This window comes from Rhinolophus hipposideros (assembly GCF_964194185.1).
Source record: "Rhinolophus hipposideros genome assembly, chromosome: 2".
Classification (NCBI taxonomy): domain Eukaryota; kingdom Metazoa; phylum Chordata; class Mammalia; order Chiroptera; family Rhinolophidae; genus Rhinolophus; species Rhinolophus hipposideros.
In genome coordinates, this window is record NC_138048.1 from 66,132,482 (window position 1) to 66,156,540 (window position 24,059).

General features: G+C 36.1%; 1 protein-coding gene across 2 annotated transcripts in view; it reads left to right on the forward strand.

Annotated features, from left to right (window-relative positions):
- Nucleotides 1-14,960, forward strand: part of ZMAT3 (zinc finger matrin-type 3) — a 31,386-nt gene extending 16,426 nt beyond the window's left edge. The window contains exons 3-6 of one of the 2 annotated variants that reach the window (XM_081029589.1): nucleotides 6,678-6,797; nucleotides 9,373-9,539; nucleotides 9,661-9,761; nucleotides 11,684-14,960. In XM_081029589.1, the coding sequence (XP_080885715.1) occupies nucleotides 6,678-6,797; nucleotides 9,373-9,539; nucleotides 9,661-9,761; nucleotides 11,684-11,892 (597 nt within the window). In that variant the 3' untranslated portion in view covers nucleotides 11,893-14,960. Of the gene's footprint in view, nucleotides 1-6,677; nucleotides 6,798-9,372; nucleotides 9,540-9,660; nucleotides 9,762-11,680 lie in introns of both variants that reach the window. The other variant, XM_081029588.1, reaches the window with a different exon arrangement.
- Nucleotides 14,961-24,059: the final 9,099 nt, after the last annotated feature.

Consider the following 24,059-nt stretch of genomic DNA (forward strand, 5'->3'; position numbering starts at 1 on the left):
ATTTTTATTCCCCTGTTATTTATGCATATTTACATGAGTTTACTTCCCTGTTTGGTTATTTAATATTTTACTATATGGTTTGTCAGTTTTTAATGGTATCCCAGCTATTGTCTATTGCAAAATCAATGAGCTTTTTCTACTTTCCTCTTTCCTTTTTTTCTCATTTTTTGTTGCATTATTTCCTTGGGTTATAGCATATAATATTTGAATGTTAATCTTTCATCCTCATCTCCACGTTTTATTTGTTCATTGATCTATAATTTTATGTACAGAGGGTGTCAAATAAAGTATACACATTTTAAGAAATGAACAAACTATTAAAATTGTAATACTCAGTATATACCGATAGCAAAAAATGAATACAAGTCATGTTTAACTTCTATAATTACAAGAGGTGCTCAAAGAGGTTACCATCAGCGTCTAGACACTTCTGATTATGGCGAACTACTGCTTGAGCAACGCTGACCAAAGTGTTCACTTGTATACATTTTTTTGGCACCCTTCATGTATATATATACACACACACATATATAAAATTATAGATTACCAAAATATGTGTGTGTGTGTATATATATATGTATATATATCATCAGTCCTTTTGCTGACGTTTTCCCAGTCATTTCTTGGTTAAATCAAGCTCCAATAGATCCCTCAAGAAACACTTATGAGTACAGAATTCTTAAGGTCTTCATGTTTAAAATGTTTTTCTATAGTCTTGACACTTGATACAGGGATAGTTGACTAGACATAAAATCCTTGCTTCACACTTTCATTAAGTTTTTAAAAAATGCCTCTCCATTATTGCTTTGTTTTGCATATTATAGATGCCATTCTGATTCTTTTGCCTTTGTAAGTTATTTGATCTTTTTTGCCTGGAGAACTTAAATACTTTTCTTTGAGGTCTTAAAGCTTTAAAAAGACATACCCTAGATTTGGTTGTTCTGGGTTAATTTTCTCAGGTATCTGGTATGCCTTTTCAATATTTAGATTCAGGTCTTCATTTACTTTTGGCCAGTTTTAAGCAGTTTTGGACAATTATAGTTTCAAATATTAGTTCTGTGTCGTTTCCAGTTTTACATTGTTATTCCTTCTTTACTTGTCTTCCATTTCCATTGTTTCCTCTCTGACCCTTTAAAATTTTTCCTTATATCGCTTTTATTTTCTTGATTACTTTTCTCCTATGTGTCTTATTACATTTTCATTTGAGTCTATTATCCTTTGGCACTTGTACTTACTCCTCATTTTTGACAAGATTCTGTTTTTGCCCTGAGTTTAATTGCTCTTTTCATTTCTCACTGTGGTTTGCCCATTTATGGGGGTACATTTTGAATTCCTGATTCAAGGTGTTTTTTACAATACCAAATTCTTGTTTGAATATATTTAATTCAATTTGGAGGGTTTTCTTCTATTTCATGTCGGGTTTTTTTGGTTTTGTTTTTTGTTGTTATTGGGGAGAGGTGCGTTCATTTGCTGAGATGTGTTGATTGTTTTGGTAGTAACTTCGTATAGACTTGATTAATTTTCATCTATTCATTTTGTGGATTTTGGGTAGCTTATGAGATTCTTAATTCATTGGAAAGTTTTTCTTCTTCCATCAATGCAGTAAAGTCCAGTTTTTTAATTTTTTTTTTTTAATGGTTAGGGGAGGGTTTTGTATGTCTTCTGTTCTTTTTTTTCCTTGGTCTTGCGCGACACTAGCTTTTCCTGTTTTGCTTCTTGTTCCCCTTCGACCTCCTAGTTGCCAAAGGATGCCTCTCCTTTTTTGCCCTTTTATCCTCCAGAGGCCACTTTGAAGACAACCACTTCAGACTGTGTGTACATTCGAGCCCCTTTCCAGCAGTCAGTGATTGGATAATGCTTTAGTTTAGGAAACCTAGGAGGCTTCCTTCTTCTGGTGGTGATTATAAGGTAGTTTTAGGTCTTCTGCTAGCCTCCTCTTCTCTCTTTCCGACAGTTTTTGTGAGACCACTCTTGTTTACTGTGAAGGATTATGGCAGGAGCATGAGTGATTGCTCAGTGGGGTTTGATATTTTGTGTTTTTCACCTACACTTCTTTTGAAGTCTGGACATTCTGTGGTGTCTAGTTCTGTGGAAGGCATGATGTGTATGTAGTTTTACTTGTTTTTCTTATTGTTCTGTATTGTTTGTAGGGGATATATGGGGAGATACAAATATTGGCAGCTTCTACCCAACTCTCTGGAAGCTCTTGGGCAAGTTTTTAACCCTCCGAGCTTAGTTTCCTCATAGTGAAATGGAAATAATAATTATACCTACTTGAGAGAGATTTCAGGAAGCTTAAATGAGATACTATTTATGAATTGTTTAGAACACTGTCAGTCACATAGTGCTCGAACATTGTTAGTTGTCATTATTACCATTATGTGATGGATGCAATATCTGTTTGAATACTCCTGTGGATACTGCTTTGAAAATAAAATCCCTGCTATTATCTAACGTGGACCCCTCCCATAGTACTGTGTACCCCTCTTCCGTGGACTGTGCTCCTGGAGCCATGCTGTAGCTTCTGTATCCTCTGTTCTTTTTTTTTTCTGACTTCTTCCTGTAGTCATGCAAAGTCGGCTAAGTAAAACCCATCTTGAAACAAATCTTTCACTGACCCATTTCCCCCTCTAGCTCTATACCCTGTTTCTCTTCTCCTTGTCATCGAACTTTTCTAAAAAGTTGCCTATACTAATAGTCTCCATTGTCACATCTCTCATTCTCTCCTTAAGCCGCTCCACATACCTGTCATCTTCCCTACTCCACTGAAATGGTTCTTACCAAAGTTACTCTTAACCTTTATCTTTTACAATCCAACCATTACTTCTGTGTCCTCACCCCACAGTAGCACTTGACCTGGTAAACCACTCCCTTTTTTGTTATTGTTGTTTTACATTATTACGAAATCCTTCAAACCTAAGAGTACTGAACATAATATAATGAGCATGTGTAGTTGCCATCTAGTTTTTAAGAGTGAAAATTATCAATTCAGTTGAAGCCTCCTGTCTCCCTTCCCAATTGTATCCCTTCCTATGCTCCCAGATGTAGGCACTATAGTGAATTGGTATTTATTTTTCCCATATTTGTTTTGTACTTTTGCTACATATGTTTTCTTATATAATATGTAGTGGTTTCTCATGTTTTAAACCTCCATATTCAAGCGATTATTCTTAAATATCTTCTGCAACTCGTGCTTTTTATTCAACATTTTGTTATGAGAATCATTCCTGTTGCCATGCATGATCCTAGGCTGTTTGTTTTCACTACTGTAAATAGTGTTCCATTGTATGACTGACTACAATTTATCCATTATCTTCTAAATGGACACTTAAGTTGTTTCCACTTTTCAGCTGTTACAATCCTTTTAGGAACATTCTTATAGGTATCTCCTTAGATGAGTTTCTGTTTGGTAATGCCTAAAAGTACGGTTTCTGAGTTATAATGTATCTAACTGGACCCTTCTTTTGAAACAACTTGGTTTAGGCTTCCGGGATACTATACTTGTCTGGTTTTCCTATTCCTTCGTATGCCAGGCATTCTCTATCTAATTTTCTGGATCCTCGTTCTCTACTACAGTCTATATTTTAGTGTCTTAGGTTTTGTCTTTGGCTTTTTTCTCTATAGTCCCAACTGCTAGCTTTGATTTACTCTAATTTAGCCCCATTCTGATCTTTAGCGAATACAAGCCAGTCATCCCACTGCTCTGCTTCAAGGCCTCCAGAGGCCGCCTGCTGCCTCTAAAGTCCAAGTTCTGGGGCATGGACAAAACCATTAAGGATTAGCCCCCGCGTGTCTCACCTCCTCCCTCTTCTCCAAAGGATCCTGAAGACCATCTCTCCCGCAGGCTGGGCCTTTGCGCAGACTGTTTGCTCTGTCCCCAGTTTTCTTTCCCCTGGCTCCTTAACTGCCTGGAACACTTTTGCTCATTTTAAAAGATGACTCAAAAATGTCCCCTTTTCAGGGCAGCCTTCCATGACACATTCAGGCAGAAGTAAGAAATTCCTCCTTGGTATTCTAGCAGTTTATCTATCTCCATTATACCACTCAATTCATTTATCCAACAAATATTTATTGATGGCCTGCTATATGCTAGAAACTGTTCCAAACGTTGGGGATAGAACAGTAAACAAGACCAGCAAGGTTCTTCTTTTCAAAGAGTCTATCTTCCAGAGGGTAGGAAAGAGAAAGAAACAGGTAACCAAATAATATTTTCAATAGTGATAAGTGGTAACGAGATAAAAAGTAAAGTCACACAATGTAGTTATGGTGGAGAACGTGTGTGGGACGAGTAGGTGGAGATGGGCATGACACTTCAGATTGCATGGGTGCTGTTTGAGTTGAGACCTGTAAGTTAAGAAGAAACTCTCTTGCAGCCATCTGAAAGAATATTCTAGCCAGAAACAGCAGCAAGTACAAAGTGAGCTGGAGTGAGTTTGGCATGTTTAAGGAACGGAAAGGCCAGTGAGGCAGGAGCCTAATGAGCAGGGGAAATACATGAAATAAAATCCGAGAAGTGGGCAGGACCAAGTCAAGTAGGGCCTTATAGGAAAGATTTGTTGATTTTAAATCTGTGAGAAAGCATTGGAAGATTTTACTTGAGAGAATGATATGGTCTGATTTATGTCTAGAATTCTCACTCTGGCTGATATGAGGAGAAGTATAAGACATGAGTGAGAGCAGAGACCGGTTAGGAGCTGTTGCTGTAAGTGGAAAATGTTGGTGGCTTAGATTACTGTGATGTTTGTAATGTCCATGGAAAGAAGTAGAATGACTTAGGATGCGTTTTGGAGGTAGGCTTACAGGATGTGCTGATGGATTAGGTGTGTTGGTTTTAAGGAGGGGTTGGAATCAAGAAAAGGACTCCTTGGCTTTTCTTGAGTAACCGGGTGTCATTTACTGACGTGTGGATGACTAGTGGTGGTGGCCATGATGAGAAACTTCTGTGGGGGAGGAATCAAGAGTTACGTTTTAGATATTTCCAGTTGGATATGTCTCTTAAGACTGCAAAGTGTGAGTGGCAGGAATACAGTTGGATAGATTGCCCCGTTGTAACAAATTACCAGAGACTGGGTGCCTCAAACAATGAATACTTGTTTCTCCAAGTTCTGGAGGCTGGAAGTCTGATATCACGGTGCGTGGTTCGGTTCTGCTGAGGACTCTCTTCCAGATTGCAGACAGCTACTTCCTCGCGTATTGTCACATGGTGGAAAAGGAGTGAGGGGTACGGACTTCTAGCCTCTTCATAAAAGGGCCCTAATTAGGCTCCACCCTCAAGACCTCATTACCTCCTAAAGGCCTCACCTCCTAAGACCATCATATTAGGATTAGATTGCAGCGTATGATTTTTGGCAGGACACAAATGTTCAGTCTATCCCTGACAGGTCGGACATAGATAATTTGGGGAGTCACCAACTTATTGATTATATTTTAAAGCTATGAGACTGGCTAAAATAACTCAGAGTCTGAGTGTAGATGGACAGAGAATAGAGCTGAGGGTAGAGCTTTGGACACCACAGCCTTTAGAGAATGAGAGGTAGGGGTGTAAGAGGGAGTCATGGAAGACAATAGAAGGAAGGGAGTATCAATTGTGTCATGTTGCTTAAAGTCAGACTGTGATGAAGGCACAGACGTGACTGTGACCGACTGCTGGATTTGACTACCTGGAGGTCACTGTGACCTTGGTGAGAGTACCTTTAGGGCATTCCAGTGGTCAGAAGGCGGGACTTACCTCATTACTTTAATTAACTGCTTATGTTTCTCTCTCCTGTAAAGCCTGTGCCAGTCGTATTTATTTTTAGGGCTTCCCATCTACGTGGTAGATGGTGAATAAATGTTTGCCTACGGGTTTGAATTTTACAGTGCAGTTTAAGGAATAATATACTGTTTTACCCTCATTTAGAATGCTTTTAGACCATGGACCCTTCCCACCAATTTGTATTAGTTCAAGGAGGATAGTCATGTAAATAACGACTTAAAAGAAAACACAAGAAGAGAGGCAAATCCATTTTAACAGAGATTTGCAGTGCGTCCTGAAGCCATCATGCTGTGTGAAATGGCCTTGCCTCAGACTCGGGAGGCCCGCCTCAGGCTCTGGCTCCACTGCTCAGCCTCCCTCAAGGTGCTGGCAGCCAGTACCAACCCCCCCCCCCATCTCTAGGTCACACTTCCTCAGCTGTCATATGTGGATAATCTTAACAAATCCCTCTTATAGGATTTTTGTGAGCAGCAAATGAGCTAATGCACAGAGTAAGAAGATACTCTGTAAGTGCTATTTTTTTGGTGTGTAAAAATAATTGGATTATCCATTGTAGATTAGATCAGAGTGTCTATGAGATTCATATTTAGGCAGTGGCATATGAATGGCAACAAGTTGGGGGAGGACACAGATCACTGGAAAAATGTGATACTTTTCCAGAAATATGTAGGAAATTAATTCTTTTGGCTTTGTTCCCTTGTCTTTCCCGGATAAATATAATCCTTCTGTTAGTACTGCATAGTACAGTCTCTTTAAAATCAAGTAATCAGATCTAGCTGGTGGTCTGTTTACCCCAGTATTGCATATACCTGAAAGAATAAAATGTAGTGCTTTTTTTTTTTCTTTTTTCTATTTTTTTTAATAAGTATATTAACTCGACATATTTTCTCCATGGTGATTACCCATTTCATCTTACTTCTAGGGTAAAAATCATGGTAAGAAACTCCGAAATTACTATGCAGCCAACAGCTGTCCTCCTCCGGCCAGAATGAGCAATGCGGTGGAACCTGTGGCTACTCCGGCTGCCCCGGTCCCTGCGCAGGTGAGACACGCGTCACGGGGGCAGCAGTCCTGTACACACATGGTCACGGATGACCTTTGTGAGAGTGCCCTTCAAGGCCCAGGTGGGCAGAAAGTCTTGAAATGTCCCAGTTGGCACTTTTAACTCTGAACTGTAGTGCTGGGTTCAATGCATGCCCACATCCATGAGCGTGGAGATTGCTCATTGGCTTTGGTTGTGATGCAAACAAATACGGTTTCATGAGTCTTTTCTCTATGCATTTCTCAAAATTCTGAGTTAACCTAGACCTTCAGGTCTAGGTTAAGCTAGAATAAAAACCAACTAACCCTGAGTAGAGAGGGATTTTAGAACATTTATCTTTGCAGTTGATAACTTCCAGCAAGATCAGTCTCTTGAGATTGCCTACCCCGTCCACCTACCCCCCCATTTCCCCCCCCCCCACAACTTCAACCAATTGATTTTTTTTAACCTCTGTGCAGCGAGCCCATGCAAACTCCTTCCGGTTGAGAGCAGAGTTCCTTTCACTCTTTGGAAGATACAGCACGTCTTTCATGCAAGATATTCCTGTACTTTATGACTTTGAAATATGGGTTCTACTCCTTAATCTGTCTCTGAACTATTATTTGTCCATGGAACAGTACAGCAGTCATAATAACTGATGGAGTGCTTACTGTGCCAAGCACTGTGCTAAGCACTTTCCATGCCTTATTTCATTCAGGGTTGGGACGAGGGTGCACTCGACTTGAGTACAAAGTTTAATGGAGAGACAAAAAACTCAGTCGTCAAAATAAATATTTTAAAAATTCGAAATTAATGTAAAAAGATAAAATCAATAGTTAATAAAAGGTCAAAAACTCGAAGACAGGATAAGTGTTCCTGATTTTCTTTTCGCCTCAGCTGACAATGTGGGTTGGCATGGCACTGTTACAGGTCTTGTCTTTATTTAAAATTTTGAAATTGTGTTCCTCATTGATTTTTTTTTTTTGCATTAGGTTTGATTTGTAAAAATATTCCATTGAGAGAAACAAAAACTCATAGACACAGACAATAATTTAGTGGTTACCAGAGGGTAAGGGGGTGGGGGGTGGGTGATGAGGGTAAAGGGGATCAAATATATGGTGATGGAAGGAGAACTGACTCTGGGTGGTGAGCACACAATGGGATTTATAGACGATGTAATACAGAATTGTACACCTGAAATCTATGTAAATTTACTAACAGTTGTCACCCCAATAAATTTAATTAAAAAAAATATTCCATTGAAATGTTATTTATCTTGATTGCTGAGTTGTTTTGGTACTCTCTTCAATTTTATGCCGGTGGCAAGTGCCTGCCTTGCCTCCTTCTCGTCCTGGACCCTGACTTCATGTCATGCTTGCAATAACTTACAGGTACCACTTTCACCTCTTAGGACTCAAAGTGTAACCCATGGGGCCAGCAACACAAGTCTCACCTAGAAGTTTATTAGAAGTTCAGGTGAGCTAAGTAACTTGTCCACGGAGTTACAAGTTTTGTAAAGTGGCGGTGCAAGAATCATTTTTGGACTTTAGACCTCTGCTGCTAACCACCAAGGGATAATTTTACTTTTCTGAATGTCGGTGTTCCAGTACTTACAGATAGCAATACCAGCTATTCCTCCATCCTCATGAATTCTTGGGGGTAAATGAGATACGTTAAAAACAGAATCAGAGGAAAGGAAAATTCTCAGAGAGACCTTCAGGTGGTGTCATTGTCACATTCCTGATTCCTCAAGGCTGCTCTAGAACAGAATGGCGGCTGCGTCTTGGGGACCAAGACGGGCAAATAGCCTTCACCTGCTTTCATTGCATAGCCCTTGGTGATTTTTGAAGACAGCTATCCTGTCCTCAGAAAAATCTTTCTTTCTAGGTGAAACAGTGTTATTTCCTTCAGCTGGTCCTGATAAGTTATGCTTTTCAGATTCTTGTATAGGTATTGTCCTCCAGACAAAATCTAGTATGTCATTTTTTTGTTAAACCACAATAATTTTTGAGTACATACTATCTTCTAGGCACTATGTTAGATTTCCTGTAACTCATTATTTCCTAACCTGAGTACAATTGTCTGGATCTTCGATTATTTTTCCCTAATTATATCATATCTGTAGCTAATTTGTAGACTCTTTGAGGGCAGGGCCTCATTTTTCAGTACATGTCTGCATATAGCTTCTGCATTAAGTAGCGAGCCCTATAAACAGTAGGCATTCAGTAAATACTTGTTGATGGAGTCTGAGCAGACTACCTTTTCTGGTAATGTGATTTTTTTTAGGCCTTAACTATACTACCCTAAATCTTCCATGCTGGGTTTTTAAACTTTTTTTTAAAAAAAATTCATCAATGGAAATAACAATGAGCCATTGATCAGAGGTACTTTGGTGATTATCATGCAAAACCGTGATTAGGTGTCTTGTAACCTTTTTTTCTATCGAATGAATTATTTCCTTTCCTTATAAAGCTGAGTGTTTGTGGTCATGCCATAACTTTTGGTTCCTATTCAACTCTTAAAAGGAACTTTGAAGAGAAGGAGGGAGTAAGATCCAGAGCTTTTTTAACCTTGTTTCTTGTGTCTTTGACGTCAGGTGGGCCACTTTAAGCCGGGAGGCCGAGTGATCCTGGCCACAGAGAACGATTACTGTAAGCTCTGTGATGCCTCCTTTAGTTCTCCGGCCGTGGCTCAGGCTCACTATCAAGGGAAGAATCACGCCAAGAGACTGCGGCTGGCGGAAGCTCAGAGTAACTCGTTCTCGTAGGTATTGCCGTTTTCTCTGAGGTCACAGTGTTTTGTGAGACTGTCTGTCTTCAGAGAGAAAGAGTTGAAAGGGACCCCTGTTTAGAAGTCTCACTCTTGAATAATTTCTTTTCTCCAGGGAATCCTCAGAGTCCGGTCAACGGCGGACCCGGAAAGAAGGGAATGAATATAAGATGATGCCTAATAGGAGAAATATGTATACAGTGCAGAATAATTCAGGTATCCTGTGGATTTCCACATACCTTGGCTACATTCTGCAAATGGTTTCCTTTATTTTTCTTTCTTTTAATGGTAATAGATAGCCCTGAGAATTTGAAGTTAGCTATTGTTTTGTTTGGTCTTTTCAAACTGGTGCTTATTTCAGGTCTGATTTATTTATTATTTATTTATTTATTTACTATTTAGGATATTATTTATTTTGATTTTAAACTATAGTGTATGTTTTAAGGTCTCTTACCATGGTCCCTTTATATTTCTTCTGGTGTTTGCCATCTGAGAAATGTAAAATGCATTATAAAAATGGGTTATTTGGTTTAAAGTTGCACCATGTTAAATCTCCATTTACTGGGGAGAATGAAAAATATTATAGCAATGGTGTTTAACCAGGATAGTGAATTAGAATTACTTGGGGAGTTTTTTACAAAATGCACATGCCTGCACTATGACTTAGAGATTTTCAATTAGTAAATTTGGAGTAGGACTCAGACATATGTGTGCTTTGAAAATGCTTCCTCAGTGATTCTGATCTAGACTACATTTAGTTTACAAGTACTAGTTTATAGGAATGTTTTCTACATATTTTGATTATTTTCAGTAGGGAAAATAGGACTGAGAAGTCCCTCATCCTCTCCCTACCCCCAGCTCCAATGAATACACATACAAGCACAGGTCATTCATGTGAACAGTAAAAATTAATGTTAATTGGAAAGGTAAGAGAAGCATAGAAGAAAAGGAATATAGAAAGCACAATGTAATATGTGCTTTTTAAAAAATAAAAGTCTAAACATATATTAGTAATTATGATGAATGTAAGTTTACTAATGTTCCAGTTAAAGGAAAAGGAATATAAGATTAGATTACAAAAAAATTAGCTGAAATGAAGGAAGCTGAGATATCTGTATCAATATTAGATAAAATAAACTTTAGGACAGAAGGCAGTTTAGATTGTTTTCTGACCAGAGTACAATTAAATGAGTGGTCAATAACAAAAATGTAAAAAACACAAAATTTTCTTTTATTTGGAAATTTAAAAACACGTCTAAATAACTCATGGGTCAAAGAAGAAATCATATTGGATATTAAAAATTCTTAGAATCAAATTGTAATAAAAATATATCAAATTTGTAGGATGCAATGAAAGTAATATTTTGAGAAAAGCCTTAAATTAAAAAGCTTAGTACAACTTAAGTCAGTTATGTAAAAAGAAGGAAATAAAATTATCAATAATTTTACCATCATTTTTGTATATGTCATTTCAATCTTTATGTATTACTTCCTTAAAATAGAAATGTGATTAAACTTTGTGATATTTTTGTTTCGCTTAATAGTATATTATAAACATATTTTCATGTAATTAAAGAGTTTTCATTATTTTTAGTGACTGCATGGTTTTCCATTGCAGTCATTTCCATAATTTTTCAAATTGTATTTTTGGATCTCTCCTTTCCTCACATCCACCCCCTACCCCAAAGCTTTTATAAATAGTGATGAAATAAATGTGTTTGTTTATAAATCTCTATGCAAAAATTCTTAATATTTTCTTAGGATAATTCTTAGAAATAGAATTTTCAGATTAAAGAGTTAGCATAATTATAAAACTTTTCATATAATGCTTGGAAATTAAATTATTTGTTAAATTTGTATTCACTTTTCAGAGCCATTGTCATTTAGAATTTGGGTTTAGCTTTACAGTAACCTTTCTGACAATAGTTGGAGGAATCAGTTTAGCTTTTAGATTAAATGTGTATAAAATTGTAATTTAAAAAACCCATTAACGTCACTTTCATTTAAAGCTAATAATCTGTGAATTTCATAATTTTAATTTAGAAATGCAAATTACACTGAAAATTGATCAGACCATCGTCATTCACTTAGTGAATATTTTGAAGTGAACACATTACCTTTGTCTCTTGCTTTAGCAGGTCCGTATTTCAATCGCCGCTCTCGGCAGAGAATTCCGCGTGATCTGGCCATGTGCGTTACTCCAAGTGGCCAGTTTTACTGCTCAATGTGTAATGTTGGGGCTGGCGAAGAGATGGAATTCCGGCAGCATTTAGAGAGCAAGCAACATAAAAGCAAGGTGTCTGAACAGCGGTACAGGAATGAGATGGAGAATCTGGGCTATGTATAGTGATTGCTGTGTTCAGATAGAGCAGCTCGGCCTGCCTGTTGTTTGCCTTCTGTCAACATGCCCTGCTTTGTGGTCCTTTTGATCTGAGTACATTCCTCTGCTTAATGTTAATACGTGTAACCTGCAGTGGTACCATGAGGTGTCAAAACTGGGGAAGGAAAACAACGTGCTTCTTAGGTCATGATGTTTTTTCAGATCAGTTGTGCTGAGTTGCTTAGAGCATGTGACTTATCTACCCCATGAGAAATCATTTTTTATCTTGACAAAGTTCTGGTCAATTAGTAGCCTGATCATTTAGAGCTTTAACTATTTAAACATTTCATCTTCTTTTGCAATTTTAGATTTGTGCATTGTTAAGTAAAGAATTTTATTGAGTTCTTACTTCAGAGCATAGTAAAAACATGTTAAGCAGAGATTTCAGTTTCCCAAGGCTTCTTTGGAACCACCACCTCAACTCAATGCCTTGTCTGTAGGATTTACTATTATAAACTGCACTAAGGTCTTTCCCAGGACATTTTCTCCTTTATCATGTCCTCTTGTTACTGAAATGCAAGTGTTCTTGGATTCAAACACTTCCAAAATGCTTGTAGACTTCCAAACAGTGAAACTTCATTTCCAGTTACAGATTTCACACATTTAAATGCCACCTTCTTCCCTGCTTTCCTCTCGGTTGAATTAGTTTGTCTAATAAGCTCATTTCATTCTCCAGCTATATTATGGGATTTCCAAATCCCACATTTGAATATCCAATGAATTTAAGATAGATGTGATATTTTTTTAAAAATATTTTTCAGCTGGTTTTAGAAAATGTAAAGATATGTTTGATTTTTCAATTTAGAGTTACTTCATTGATAATAACTTGTACTTATATGATGGTCTTAATCAGAAGTTTAGATCTCTTGATATTTGGTTTGGCAGACTTTTTAGATGATAAACTGATTCTTACATTTTACTTACATTCTTCTCTGTCTTGCTAGTTTGTTGGCTGTCGTAAAACTACTACCACCTTACTGTTTCATAGATAGAGAGGAATGAAAAAGTTAATCAAATTTCAGTACATCATTTCCAGTAGAAAAATACATGAACTTTGATTTCATTCTTTGTAATTCAGCTTCCTCGAAGATAATAGAAGTACATTATAGGTTACTTGGTATCTGATAATTACAACAGTATTATTATTTTTGTATTTTGTTTTTAAAATAAAGCTCTAGTATATGACTAGATTAACTAATGGAGTATTCTATGAACTTTCATTAACCGTATTTTATCTATTTACTATAATTACATGGATAAGACCGGTGCTCATCCATACTTCTTTTGAAAGGCCATATAGAAGTTTATATAGAACAGTATCTTTGCACTATAAGTATCTTTGGATGCTTATATTACTAATTAAAAACAAACCAAAACTATTTTTTCTTGAGAATCCTATAGATAAAGAGATGGGGAGAAGGAAAATCATAATCATGATTCCTGTCCTTTAATACTTCTAAGCAATTTTTGAAAAGTTTAGATCCATATTTAAAATTCAGTTTTGTGATTAACCTCTGGTACAGTATCAAGTTATTCTTCTGTTGAAGTGGTGGTTTCTGAAAAGTAGAATTGTTTAGTAATTTTTTTTTCCCAAGAGACAAAATCATGAAATAATGTTCTATTGAGATTCTATCCAGACCTGTGACTTAGTATAATAACCCTTTGTGCATTAATCTATAAAGTATAGTTGATTAGTTTAGAGCAATTTAGAGCTTATTTTATTGGTCAGTAGGTTATTCATTTTGCTGCCAGGACAGTTTTTTGGTAGATTTTAAATATTACAGTGCTGGCCACTTGGTTCTGTGATTATGTCAAAATTTCATTTTTCCTCTCTGTATGTGTATTTATATAGATATAGATATACATACATACATATATAAAATGATATATATATAAACACACATATATATACACACACACATATATGTGTGTGTGTATATATATATGGTTTTCTATGATACCATAGAGAAGATTTTATTGAATCCTTATTTCAGATCACAGTAAAAGATTGTGGATAAGAATTTACATTTTGTAAAAGTGACATTTGTTTGTTCTTTGCAAATAAAGTTGAAGGAAGAGTTTCCCTCACTCTCTCCATTTAACAATTTCATTATGTATACATAAAAAGTAGTGGATTTAAGGCCTTGATGTTTTTTTCTGGCCTTGAGTATTCAGGTTTCCAGTCTCCCAGTGCCCTTAATGGATATTATGAATGCATAAACGCATTTTCTTTAAAAAAAAAGTTAGATTTATAGTGTTATTTCTTACTTGCTGTTATTTCTTTGCACTAAAAAAGAGCTATGTGTTTGTTTTATATGACACTTTAGATACCATATTGCCTACAGTAACTCAGTTTGTTCCTTAATTTCCAAACTCTAGGAAGTTGATAAATAACTTCCGTGAGTACTTATAGATAAATAACTTCCATGAGTATTTACATACACATAACTCCCAACCCCCCTCCCCCCACAAATCTCTATGACAGTGGGTTGCGTTTTAGGCTTGTTACCTTGCAATATTCTCCTTGTTCCATAGGTGAAGCAAAGGGTGACAGAGGTTGTCAGAAAGGAAATACCCAAATAAATACATCTCTGCATGGTACGGTTTCTCAAACTCATGCATTCCTATAGACAGTGGTTTTTTTCCCTGTCAAAGAAGGTTGTTACTACTGCAGTCAATAATATGTGATTTCCATTGATTTCATTGTGTGTAGTCCAGTCCTGCTCTGTAATGTGCTTTAGAATTTGCACCCCTTGCTCTCTAGGAGTCATATTAATATCTTTTATATGCTGTATACAAGGATGGACAGAGACCTAAACAACGGAAAACCTTTAGTCAATTAAATTAAGTAGATTTCAGTAATCATCTGCCAGAAGAACTCATGGCATCCAGGTCTCTTGACTCTGTGAATATCTTTGTGTAAGTTGTCATTCAAAAGCAATGTTAGAAGATGACGATTAGAAACTCTTCTAAGATACTGAGAGCGAGAACTTGTAAAGGAAAAATTCTATGTTCCAATTAAAAGATTGGATTGCATATGCCTTTGAAGTGTTTTTTTTCCCCCCAAAAAAACTAAGCTACAAAACTGATTGTGCCATGTAATCCTTTTGACTCCACACTGAGCAGAAAATACTTTGGTCTCATATTGGTATATCATGTATTGCAATTTGTAAATATGTGCATGTTGATTATTACATTTGTCTGCCTATCTCTTATTGCACTGAATTCTGTAAGTAAATATTTTTTATACCATCCATTTTGAAAAAGTTCCTCCTCCGACTTCCTCACTATTTTCCCTTTCTAATGAGTTGGTACACTTAGAAAACCAGTTAGGATTTGTGAAACCCTAAGATTGAATGAAGAATTGTGGCTATCTGAGATCATCCTTATATCCCTCTGACCCAAACAGCTAAAAGGAAGCACAAGTTCTTCCACCTTATTTACAAAGTTGTTCTATAGCACTGGTGTAGTTGCTATAGTTACGTAGCTATGCTTTGTCAAGGATAAAAAGATATATGTATGTACACACACACATACATATATATGTGTATATTTATATACATATATATTCTTTAAATATATATTTAAATCTAAATATATATTGAAATCTTTAAATATATATATTTAAATCTTTAAATATATATATATCTTGAAATATCTTTATAAAATCTTTAAATTATATACATATATATGTGTATGTATATATATATATGTATATATATATATATTTAATTCTTCCGCTGTAAATAGATTTTAAGGATTAGCTGTGGGATTTATGGTTCCTTCACTCCTGAGTTGACTAGAACTGAGCAACTACACTTTGAGGACTATCTAGTGAGCTGTGTAAAATGTGTTTGCTTGTGTCAGGGGAGACATGTAACTGTTTAGCATAGTGTCCTCTTCATAGAGGCCTAGGAGTGGTGGGTTTGAAACCTAATCTATTTTGTTTCCTCAATGTCAGAACTTAGTCTGGAAGTACTCTGTAAAGGACTTGGTGGGGCATATGCAAGGACAAAAGAGCTGCTTTAGAAATAGAGAAATATTTTGTCAGTATAGACAAAAGTGTGATACAGACTGTGGAAGAGCTGTTTAAAAAATATTCTACCTTACCAACTTTTTTTTTTTTTTTTTACCAGCCAAATCACTGGTCAGCAGTTTCACACGTACTGAGTATTTAGTTGTTGCTTTTGGTTTTTGGTTGTTTTTTATTGTTGGTAGTGGATTCCTACCATTGTGAGTTATTACTCTCAGTCTAACTGAGTGGACAAATAGCTGTGTAAATAGCTTCTCATAAGACATTTCTACTGATAGCTGTTTGACATTTTCTTCCATCATAAATGGATCATTTGTAAACTCCCTCTCTGGGTAGCTACCAAAAAAAAAAAATACTGGCATATGGTCCCCTGTGACCATGTCTCCATTAAGGCCAGAATATGAGTGCCTTTAGCAAGATTTTAGTGTTTCACAGAAAGAAGAGATCATAGAGTTTATTGCCATTAATCAAAATTCATTAAACAGGATCTTGGAATAGCAAAGGTCTGTGTGAATTGTGTGTTCTACATCTTTTTTTTTTCTTAATGCAATCTCAATTTGTTACTGAATATAACTGTCATCATTATTAATCAGGAACCCATACACCCTGAAAATGAATCCAGTTGTCCCAGACTGGCAATACTTACCACTTTTCACCTTTATCTATATTACATTTATAGTTAGTGAATGGTGGTATGATGGTTGGGAAGAGCTTGACACTGATGTTTGGAAAAACTTCATTCCAGTGGTCTTTTTCAAACTTGTCTCTCTGTAGAGAGGAGAATATTAGGTGTTTGCAAATGAAATATGTAAAGAGATTGTCATGCACAGTAATTATAAATCGCGTTACTTTGTCTCTACATTTAAAAAAAGGATCTTCACAAATCAGGTTTGAGGCCTTTTAAACCAAAATTTTCCCTACTTCGGATAATTTGTAAAATTCTAAATCCTGAGAACTTTGAGTCTTTAAAACACTGCTAAATTGATTTTATTGTAGAAATATTAACATTTTACTTAACATTTTATTTTGAAAAATTTCAAACACATAATCAGAGTTAGAAAAGGTTTACAATATACCCACTACTGGATTCTACAATCAATATTTTACTATGCTTGTATTATCACATATCTGTCCATTCCTCTTGTCATCCATAAATCCACAGAGTTTTTTAAAATACACATTTCATGTAAATTTCAGAGAATACATTTCCCTTAAACACCTCAGCATAGGTGTCATTTACTAAAGTTTAATATTTGTTTAAATATTAATATCTTTTAAAAAGCAGTGTCTCAATCCTAAGTTTAGATCATAAGTTTCTTAAACTCATGAAGTTATTAACCGGAGCCAATTAACATATTTTTTCTCCTGTGGATTTTTAGCCTTCCAGTTTGTTTTTGTATATGTTTGGACAGAGGGAAGACAACTTCTTTTCAAACAGAACTTTTCTGCTGTTGGTCATTTTAAATGCTTAGTTGTCATACATTTTAAAGTTTCACAATAAGAATTTTTCCTCTGTCCCTCTTGTTAGTGATGTATTTTTGCTGAACTATGCAGCTCTTTAAAAACTGTAAATTATTAATTGGGGCTTATTAAATCAGCTTATACCTCATTTCAACCTACTGCTGCTTTTCTCAATGTTATCGCATTTTCTTTCACTACTTTCACCTGTTCTGCCAGGAAGTCTGGAGGAGTACAGTCAAACCTATAAATGATGAGCTGTTTTAAACAACTCTAGAAGGGCAGATTAAGTAGTTTAGAAAGTTAAAACCATTAATTTATCTAAAGCCTTTGAATTCCCTGAGAATGGTACTTGCCCATGCTTCCACTAGCCATAATTAGTAGGATTGAAAATGATTGTACTGTACAATGAATTGTTGAGATTGTGAGCCTTAGTAACCATCTTCAGCTTTAGTATAGTTTAGAATTTATTTTTTGACATAAGCATTTATTATGCCAGTTGTTTATGGATAAATAATTTAATTGGCTTGCTCCAGGGCATGATGGTGCAATGAATTCTTTTGCTAGTTTGGTAAGATTCATGGCTTCTAAAATAACTGAATACTTCCTGTGGGACTCTTAAAATGAATATGTGTATTTTTACTCATTAGACTTTCATTTTCAGGCATTTAATGATTTTTTTGAACTTAAAGAGCTTTTCATGGTAAGTTCCTCATTAAGCCAATGCAATTACTAAAAACAACAACAAAAAAAACCCAAATTTACTGTTCAATACTAATTAATAATGTAGGTTTGATCAAATTTGTTTTTGCATTTCAATGATATTCATGATTTGTTCATAACTTTCTATGTAAGTGCTTAAGTGACCCCCTCACTAGTGAAAATAAGTGTTCTATATCACTGATTATGTGTATATTCACTACACAATATATTTTTTTAAGGAAAAGTAACCCCAGGTGTCAGGATGAACAATATTATCCTAGGGCAAAGCACATATAAAGTTTATTTCTACTCTGCAAATCTGGCATTCATGGGAACAAAGCTTTTTCAGAGTGGCTTGGTCATTGTGTTTTGCCTTCTTTTGGTACTTGAGCCCCTTTCTGTAGTTTGTAAATCTGTGTGTCATTTTGTAAGAATTTCATGTTGATTCTGTGTTAATTGGTATTTACCTTGTGGTATCCTTGGTTGCCCATAATAATTTAGTGTGGTGTCTGCTTTGAAATGCCTTACTACATTATGTCAGACTGCTCTAAAGCATTCCATGTATCTGCTAGGACAATAAATTGCCTCTCTTGGATGTATGCTCTAGATCCAGAAGCAAAACTGAATTTGCTTTCACTGTTAAGATTGCATTTTAATGCAGTTATTGTTTTAAATTACAGAATAAAAGTCTAGAAAAACCAAGGGAGACTTTAGAACCCTTCATTTAATGGCATGGCAAACTTAAGATAGCTTTGCTATTTCGCTAGAACAATGTCTCTGGTTAAAAGATATAGCTAAAAAATGCCAGCCAAAACTGTATTAAGTTGGGGTTATTTCCTACAACTTTCTCTAACTGTCCAACAGAGGTTTAACATCTGTGTATGCTCTTGGGGCTAAGTGCCAGTCATTACTTTGGAAATCTGTTTCTGTTCTGGGGCTACAGAAATGACAAAATTGTCATAGGATAAAACCAATCAACTGTGAATTGTGAAATTGAAATTGCTCTTTTGGTTTTATTTTCTTCTGCATATTGAATATAGAAATCCAAAAGTTATTTAAAACTTACACTGCTTATGTTGATGGCTCATTTTGGCTGTGTATCTTCAATTATGTACTGATTTCTGATAAAGGCTTGGTATTATAACAGGCATTTTGTGTTCAATTTAATAAAACAGTTTCTGAGTCTTGTCTGCAAATTGTTTGGTTATGAGTTGGAGATCAAGGGAAAAAGTTACATGGTCAGTAAGGAGGTGTCATTTTCTCAGTGACTCAGTGGCTCCGGGTTCACCATTCATCAGTCTGCACATAACCTGCCACGGACTTCTTGAAGTCATGTTGAATATTGTCAGCTCTTCGGCTTGCAGTACAATTCACCTAGCTGCCCACACTACCCTACCCCTCCCTACATGCCTGTAGCTAGCCTGGGACTGGAGTTCTCAATTTTATTGATGTACTGAAAAATTTGTCTTCAAATTCTGAGGAAAGTAGAGCTTAGCAGGACCACAACTACTGCTTCTAGAAATAAACACATTACCAGGCACATGAGATATGACAATTAAGTTTGCAAACTTGTTGCAACGATGTTGCTAAACTTTTTTGATGTAAGAGCGATTATTCATTATGAATTTGTACCAACTGGACAGTTAACCAAGTTGACTATTTGCAAGTGCTGAAAAGGCTGCGTGAAAAAATCAGATGGCTTGAATTTTTCACCAACAATTCATGGCTCTTGCATCACAACAATGCACCAGCTCACACTGCACTGTCTGTGAGGGAGTTTTTAGCCAGTAAACAACTGTATTGGAACACCCTCCCTATTCACCTGATCTGGCCCTCAGTGACTTCTTTCTTTACCAGAAGATAATAGAAATATTGAAAGAAAGACATTTTGATGACATTCAGGACATCAAGGCTAATAAGATGACAGTGCTGATGGCCATTTCTGAAAAAGAGTTCCAAAATTGCTTTGAAGGGTGGACTAGGTGCTGCCATTGGTGCATAGCTTCCCAAGGGGAGGACTTCGAAGGTGACTGTAGTGATATTCAGCAATGAGGTGTGTATCATTTTTTCTAGGCTGAGTTTGCACACTTAATTGTCCGACAGGGTATACCTATTAATCTTTTGGTTATTTCACATATAAAATACTCATATATACAATATATCATTGGGGTATGGTCATTTAAGCACTGGTTTACTATATATCACGTGCTTTAAATGCTCATTTTAGAAAGTAGATTATAAACCTGGAAAGTATGGTTTGTGTAATTGGGATGCAAGACACATACACCTTCTGTCGTGGGAAAATTTCTAGTGTCTGCACAAAAAATAATGTTTCTGAATGAAGTGAATAGATCACACTGACTGTTGTAAAATATTCAAGGCATCAGCACATTTTATTAAATCATCTCCAAGAGATTTTTAATTTAAAAGAAAGCCATGATAATGGGAAACAACAACAACAAAAAGTCTCAAACCACTAGGGCTTTTTAGCTTTTTTTCCCACCAGGCATTTCTGAGACTTATTCATTGAAAATCTATTGAAGATCAAGTGCATGGTGTTATCCCTTAAAATTGCCTATCTGTAAAAGAATAGCAGTGAACTTCCCCAATCTATTATAATCGATAGAAGATTGTAAAGAGATCAGAAATACGTCTTTTTGTGATGATTTTTAAATTTTTAAGATTTTTATCATCTGAATTGAGAGCACACCCAGTTTTATGCCTATTTATAGGGTATTCATAAACTTGGAAATTGGGAACTCACAAAGAGATGAAGACAGGAAACTATTGTGAAATGTAAATATTATTTAATAGGGATGTAGTTATGATTCCTTACCAAAAAAACCAAAAATCACTTAAAAATACACTCCATGGTGTATTTTTGTGCATGTCTGTGAGAAAAGATACATGCGACTATATATCTTTTATATAAATATATTAATAACTCCCCCCAGTCCATATATATATATATATATATACATATACATACACACACACACACACACACACACACAAACACACATAGAGAGAGACAGAGAGACAGAGGTGTATTCGGAAGTATATATTAACATGTTTAAGAAGATCAAATACTTGTAATGAAGTAGGTCCAAAAGAGCGGATGTAAATTTGCCACTGGAAGAAACATGCTCCACCAATAAGCAGTCTATAACTTCTGCTTGGCATTTTGGATGTCTTTAGGTATGTAATTAGAGCTTCAAATGTGTTTTGGCTGGTAGCCGACCCTCCAGAAAGGAAAGAGGTGTCTTTAATATTAGCTTTAATTTTTAATCTTTGCTGATGCCAGGGGCTCTTCTCTGTCCCTGTTTTCTAGAAATAGCTTACTAGGCTATGGACTTTGACCAAAGGTATTTAGTGCCACCTTGTGGACTCTCTAAGTATTACAGTTAGCCGTTTGAATGTGATTGGTATACTACCTTTGAAGCAGGGTCTTTGACTAAAACACCACCTAGTGGAGGAGTTTTTATCCTCCATGCAAAGACAGACAGCATGTCTTTAGGAGGTTTCATAGAGTGTGTGCTTTTACTGCTGAATTATGCAGAGTGGGAAAAGTGGTAGATTGGGAATCAGGATACATATATGTGTATATGTATGTGTATATATGTATGTGTATGCATGATTTTTTGTGATTTTTAAAAATGTCTGTTTTGCTTTAAAAAATCTATTATTCATACATTTTTGGGTATGTGAACAACAAACATAGAAACCAAGTTGAAATAATGGTCAATTAAAGCCCCAAACTGGAAGGAAAGGGCTAGAAAAATCTTTCATCAAAGAAGATTGTTGAACATTTAAAAAGTATTTACAGGGCAAATGTTATCATACATGTGGAAATCATGCTGACAACATAAAAACTAAACTACAAAATACTAAAGTTTTCACAAACAATTTATTTTGGGTAAGAACATAATGATTTCTGCTTCAATAAGTTGGCAGTACAGAAGGAGACATTTTTAAGTCTTTTTATTAAATATTTCAAACACTTAGAAAAAGTACATTCTGGGATAACTGGTCCCAGTGCTGTCACTTCCGGTCTCTTGGGCATGTCACTTAACCTCTCTGACATTCAGTTACTAGAATTGGGGTAGTAAGTGTGAATTCCAGTTATGTATTTCCCTGTCAGTAGTATGGATAATTTAGAGAATTGATCTCTTTAAAAAATCAGTTGGGTTTTCTGAATAAATATGTTTTGAACATTGTTCTTTAGATTTATCTATGATGATACATGTAGCCATAATTTATTCATTTTAAATTCTGTCCCACTGTGTGAATATAGCACAATTAACACCCTTTTTTTTGATGAACATTTGGGTGGTTTTTCAATATTTTGTTATTGCAAACAATACTACAGTGAATTTTTAAAACATACAAAGGTCTGACAATTAAGTTCGCGAACTCAGCCTAGAAAAAAATGATACACACCTCATTGCTGAATATCACTATGGTCACCTTCGAAGTCCTCCCCTTGGGAAGTTATGCACCCATGCCAGCAACTAGTCCACCCTTCCGAAAGATCCACCCTTCCGAAAGCAATTTTGGAACACCCTTCCAAAAGCAATTTTGGAGTTCTTTTTCTGGAATGGCCATCAGAGCTGTCGTCATATTACCCTTGATGTCCTGAATGTCATCAAAATGTCTTCCTTTCAATATTTTCTTTATCTTCGGGTAAAGAAAGAAGTCATTGGGGGCCAGATCAGGTGAGTAGGGAGGGTGTTCCAATACAATTATTTGTTTACTGGCTACAAACTCCCTCACAGACAGTGCCCTGTGAGCTGGTGCATTGTCATGATACAAAAGCCATGAATTGTTGGTGAAAAGTTCAGGTCAACTAACTTTTTCACGCAGCCTTTTCAGCACTTCCAAATAGTCAACTTGGTTAACTGTTTGTGCAGTTGGTACACATTCATAATGAATAATCCCTTTGATATCAAAAAAGGTGAGCAACATTGTTGAATGAAGTTCGCGAAGTTCATTGTCAGACCTCGTATATTTCCATAGACCCTACAAACTAGGTCCTTGCTACATCATCTTGGTGCTTGTGAGAAATGCAGCATCCCAGGCCCCACTCCAGACCTACTGAATTAGAACCTATCTTTATGCAAGATCCCCGGATGATTCATAGGTATATTCAAGTTTAGCAGCTGTTTTCAAACTTAGTAGCACCTGGGAAGTTAAAAGCAACAACAAATTTATGCCTGGGTCATGCCCCAGAAATTTTTATTAATAGGGTGTTCCTGGATGTCCAGGGATTTTAAAAGCACCTTAGGTGATTGTACTATCTAGCGAAGATTTAGAATGGTTGCTTGGACACAAACAGCCGTGTCTGCATTGTGTGTGTCGCTTGTCTTTTACTGGGATGCCACTCCAAAAACGGACAGTTTTACTCACAAGGGGCGACAGCAGGCAGGAAGATGCTCTGATGGAACTTCTCATCCAGTAAATTATCAAAGCACTTGAGCAAATACTTTGTCCTGGTTTAAGTACAACCAGTTCTTAGTCCATAGAGATTAATTTATTTAACAAACATTTGTAAGGCACGAACATATCACATAATCTTCTAAAAAGGACTTTATTAACATTATCTTAATATTTGTTGGAAATTTTCCTCTCTACTCAAAAAGCTTTGAAAGTTTGAGTGAAATAGTGCAGTTTATCAGAAAGAATGCGTAGAAATCAGCACGTGCTGCAGGGTGGTGTTTCCAGCTTTGTGCTCAGCGTCAGCCTGGGACTCTTCCCCGGGAAGCTGCCACCCACTCGCCCAACAGTGCACGGGCTGTGAGTGCACAAAACTACTGCTTCTGAAGGAAGAGGACAACGTACTCTGTTTAATCACAGGGGCTTTTCTGATCAACTCTCCAATGTCATTGGGGTCAAAGCTGGGATAATTCCTGATCTTCCAGCGGCATCTTGGGGCAAATTATTC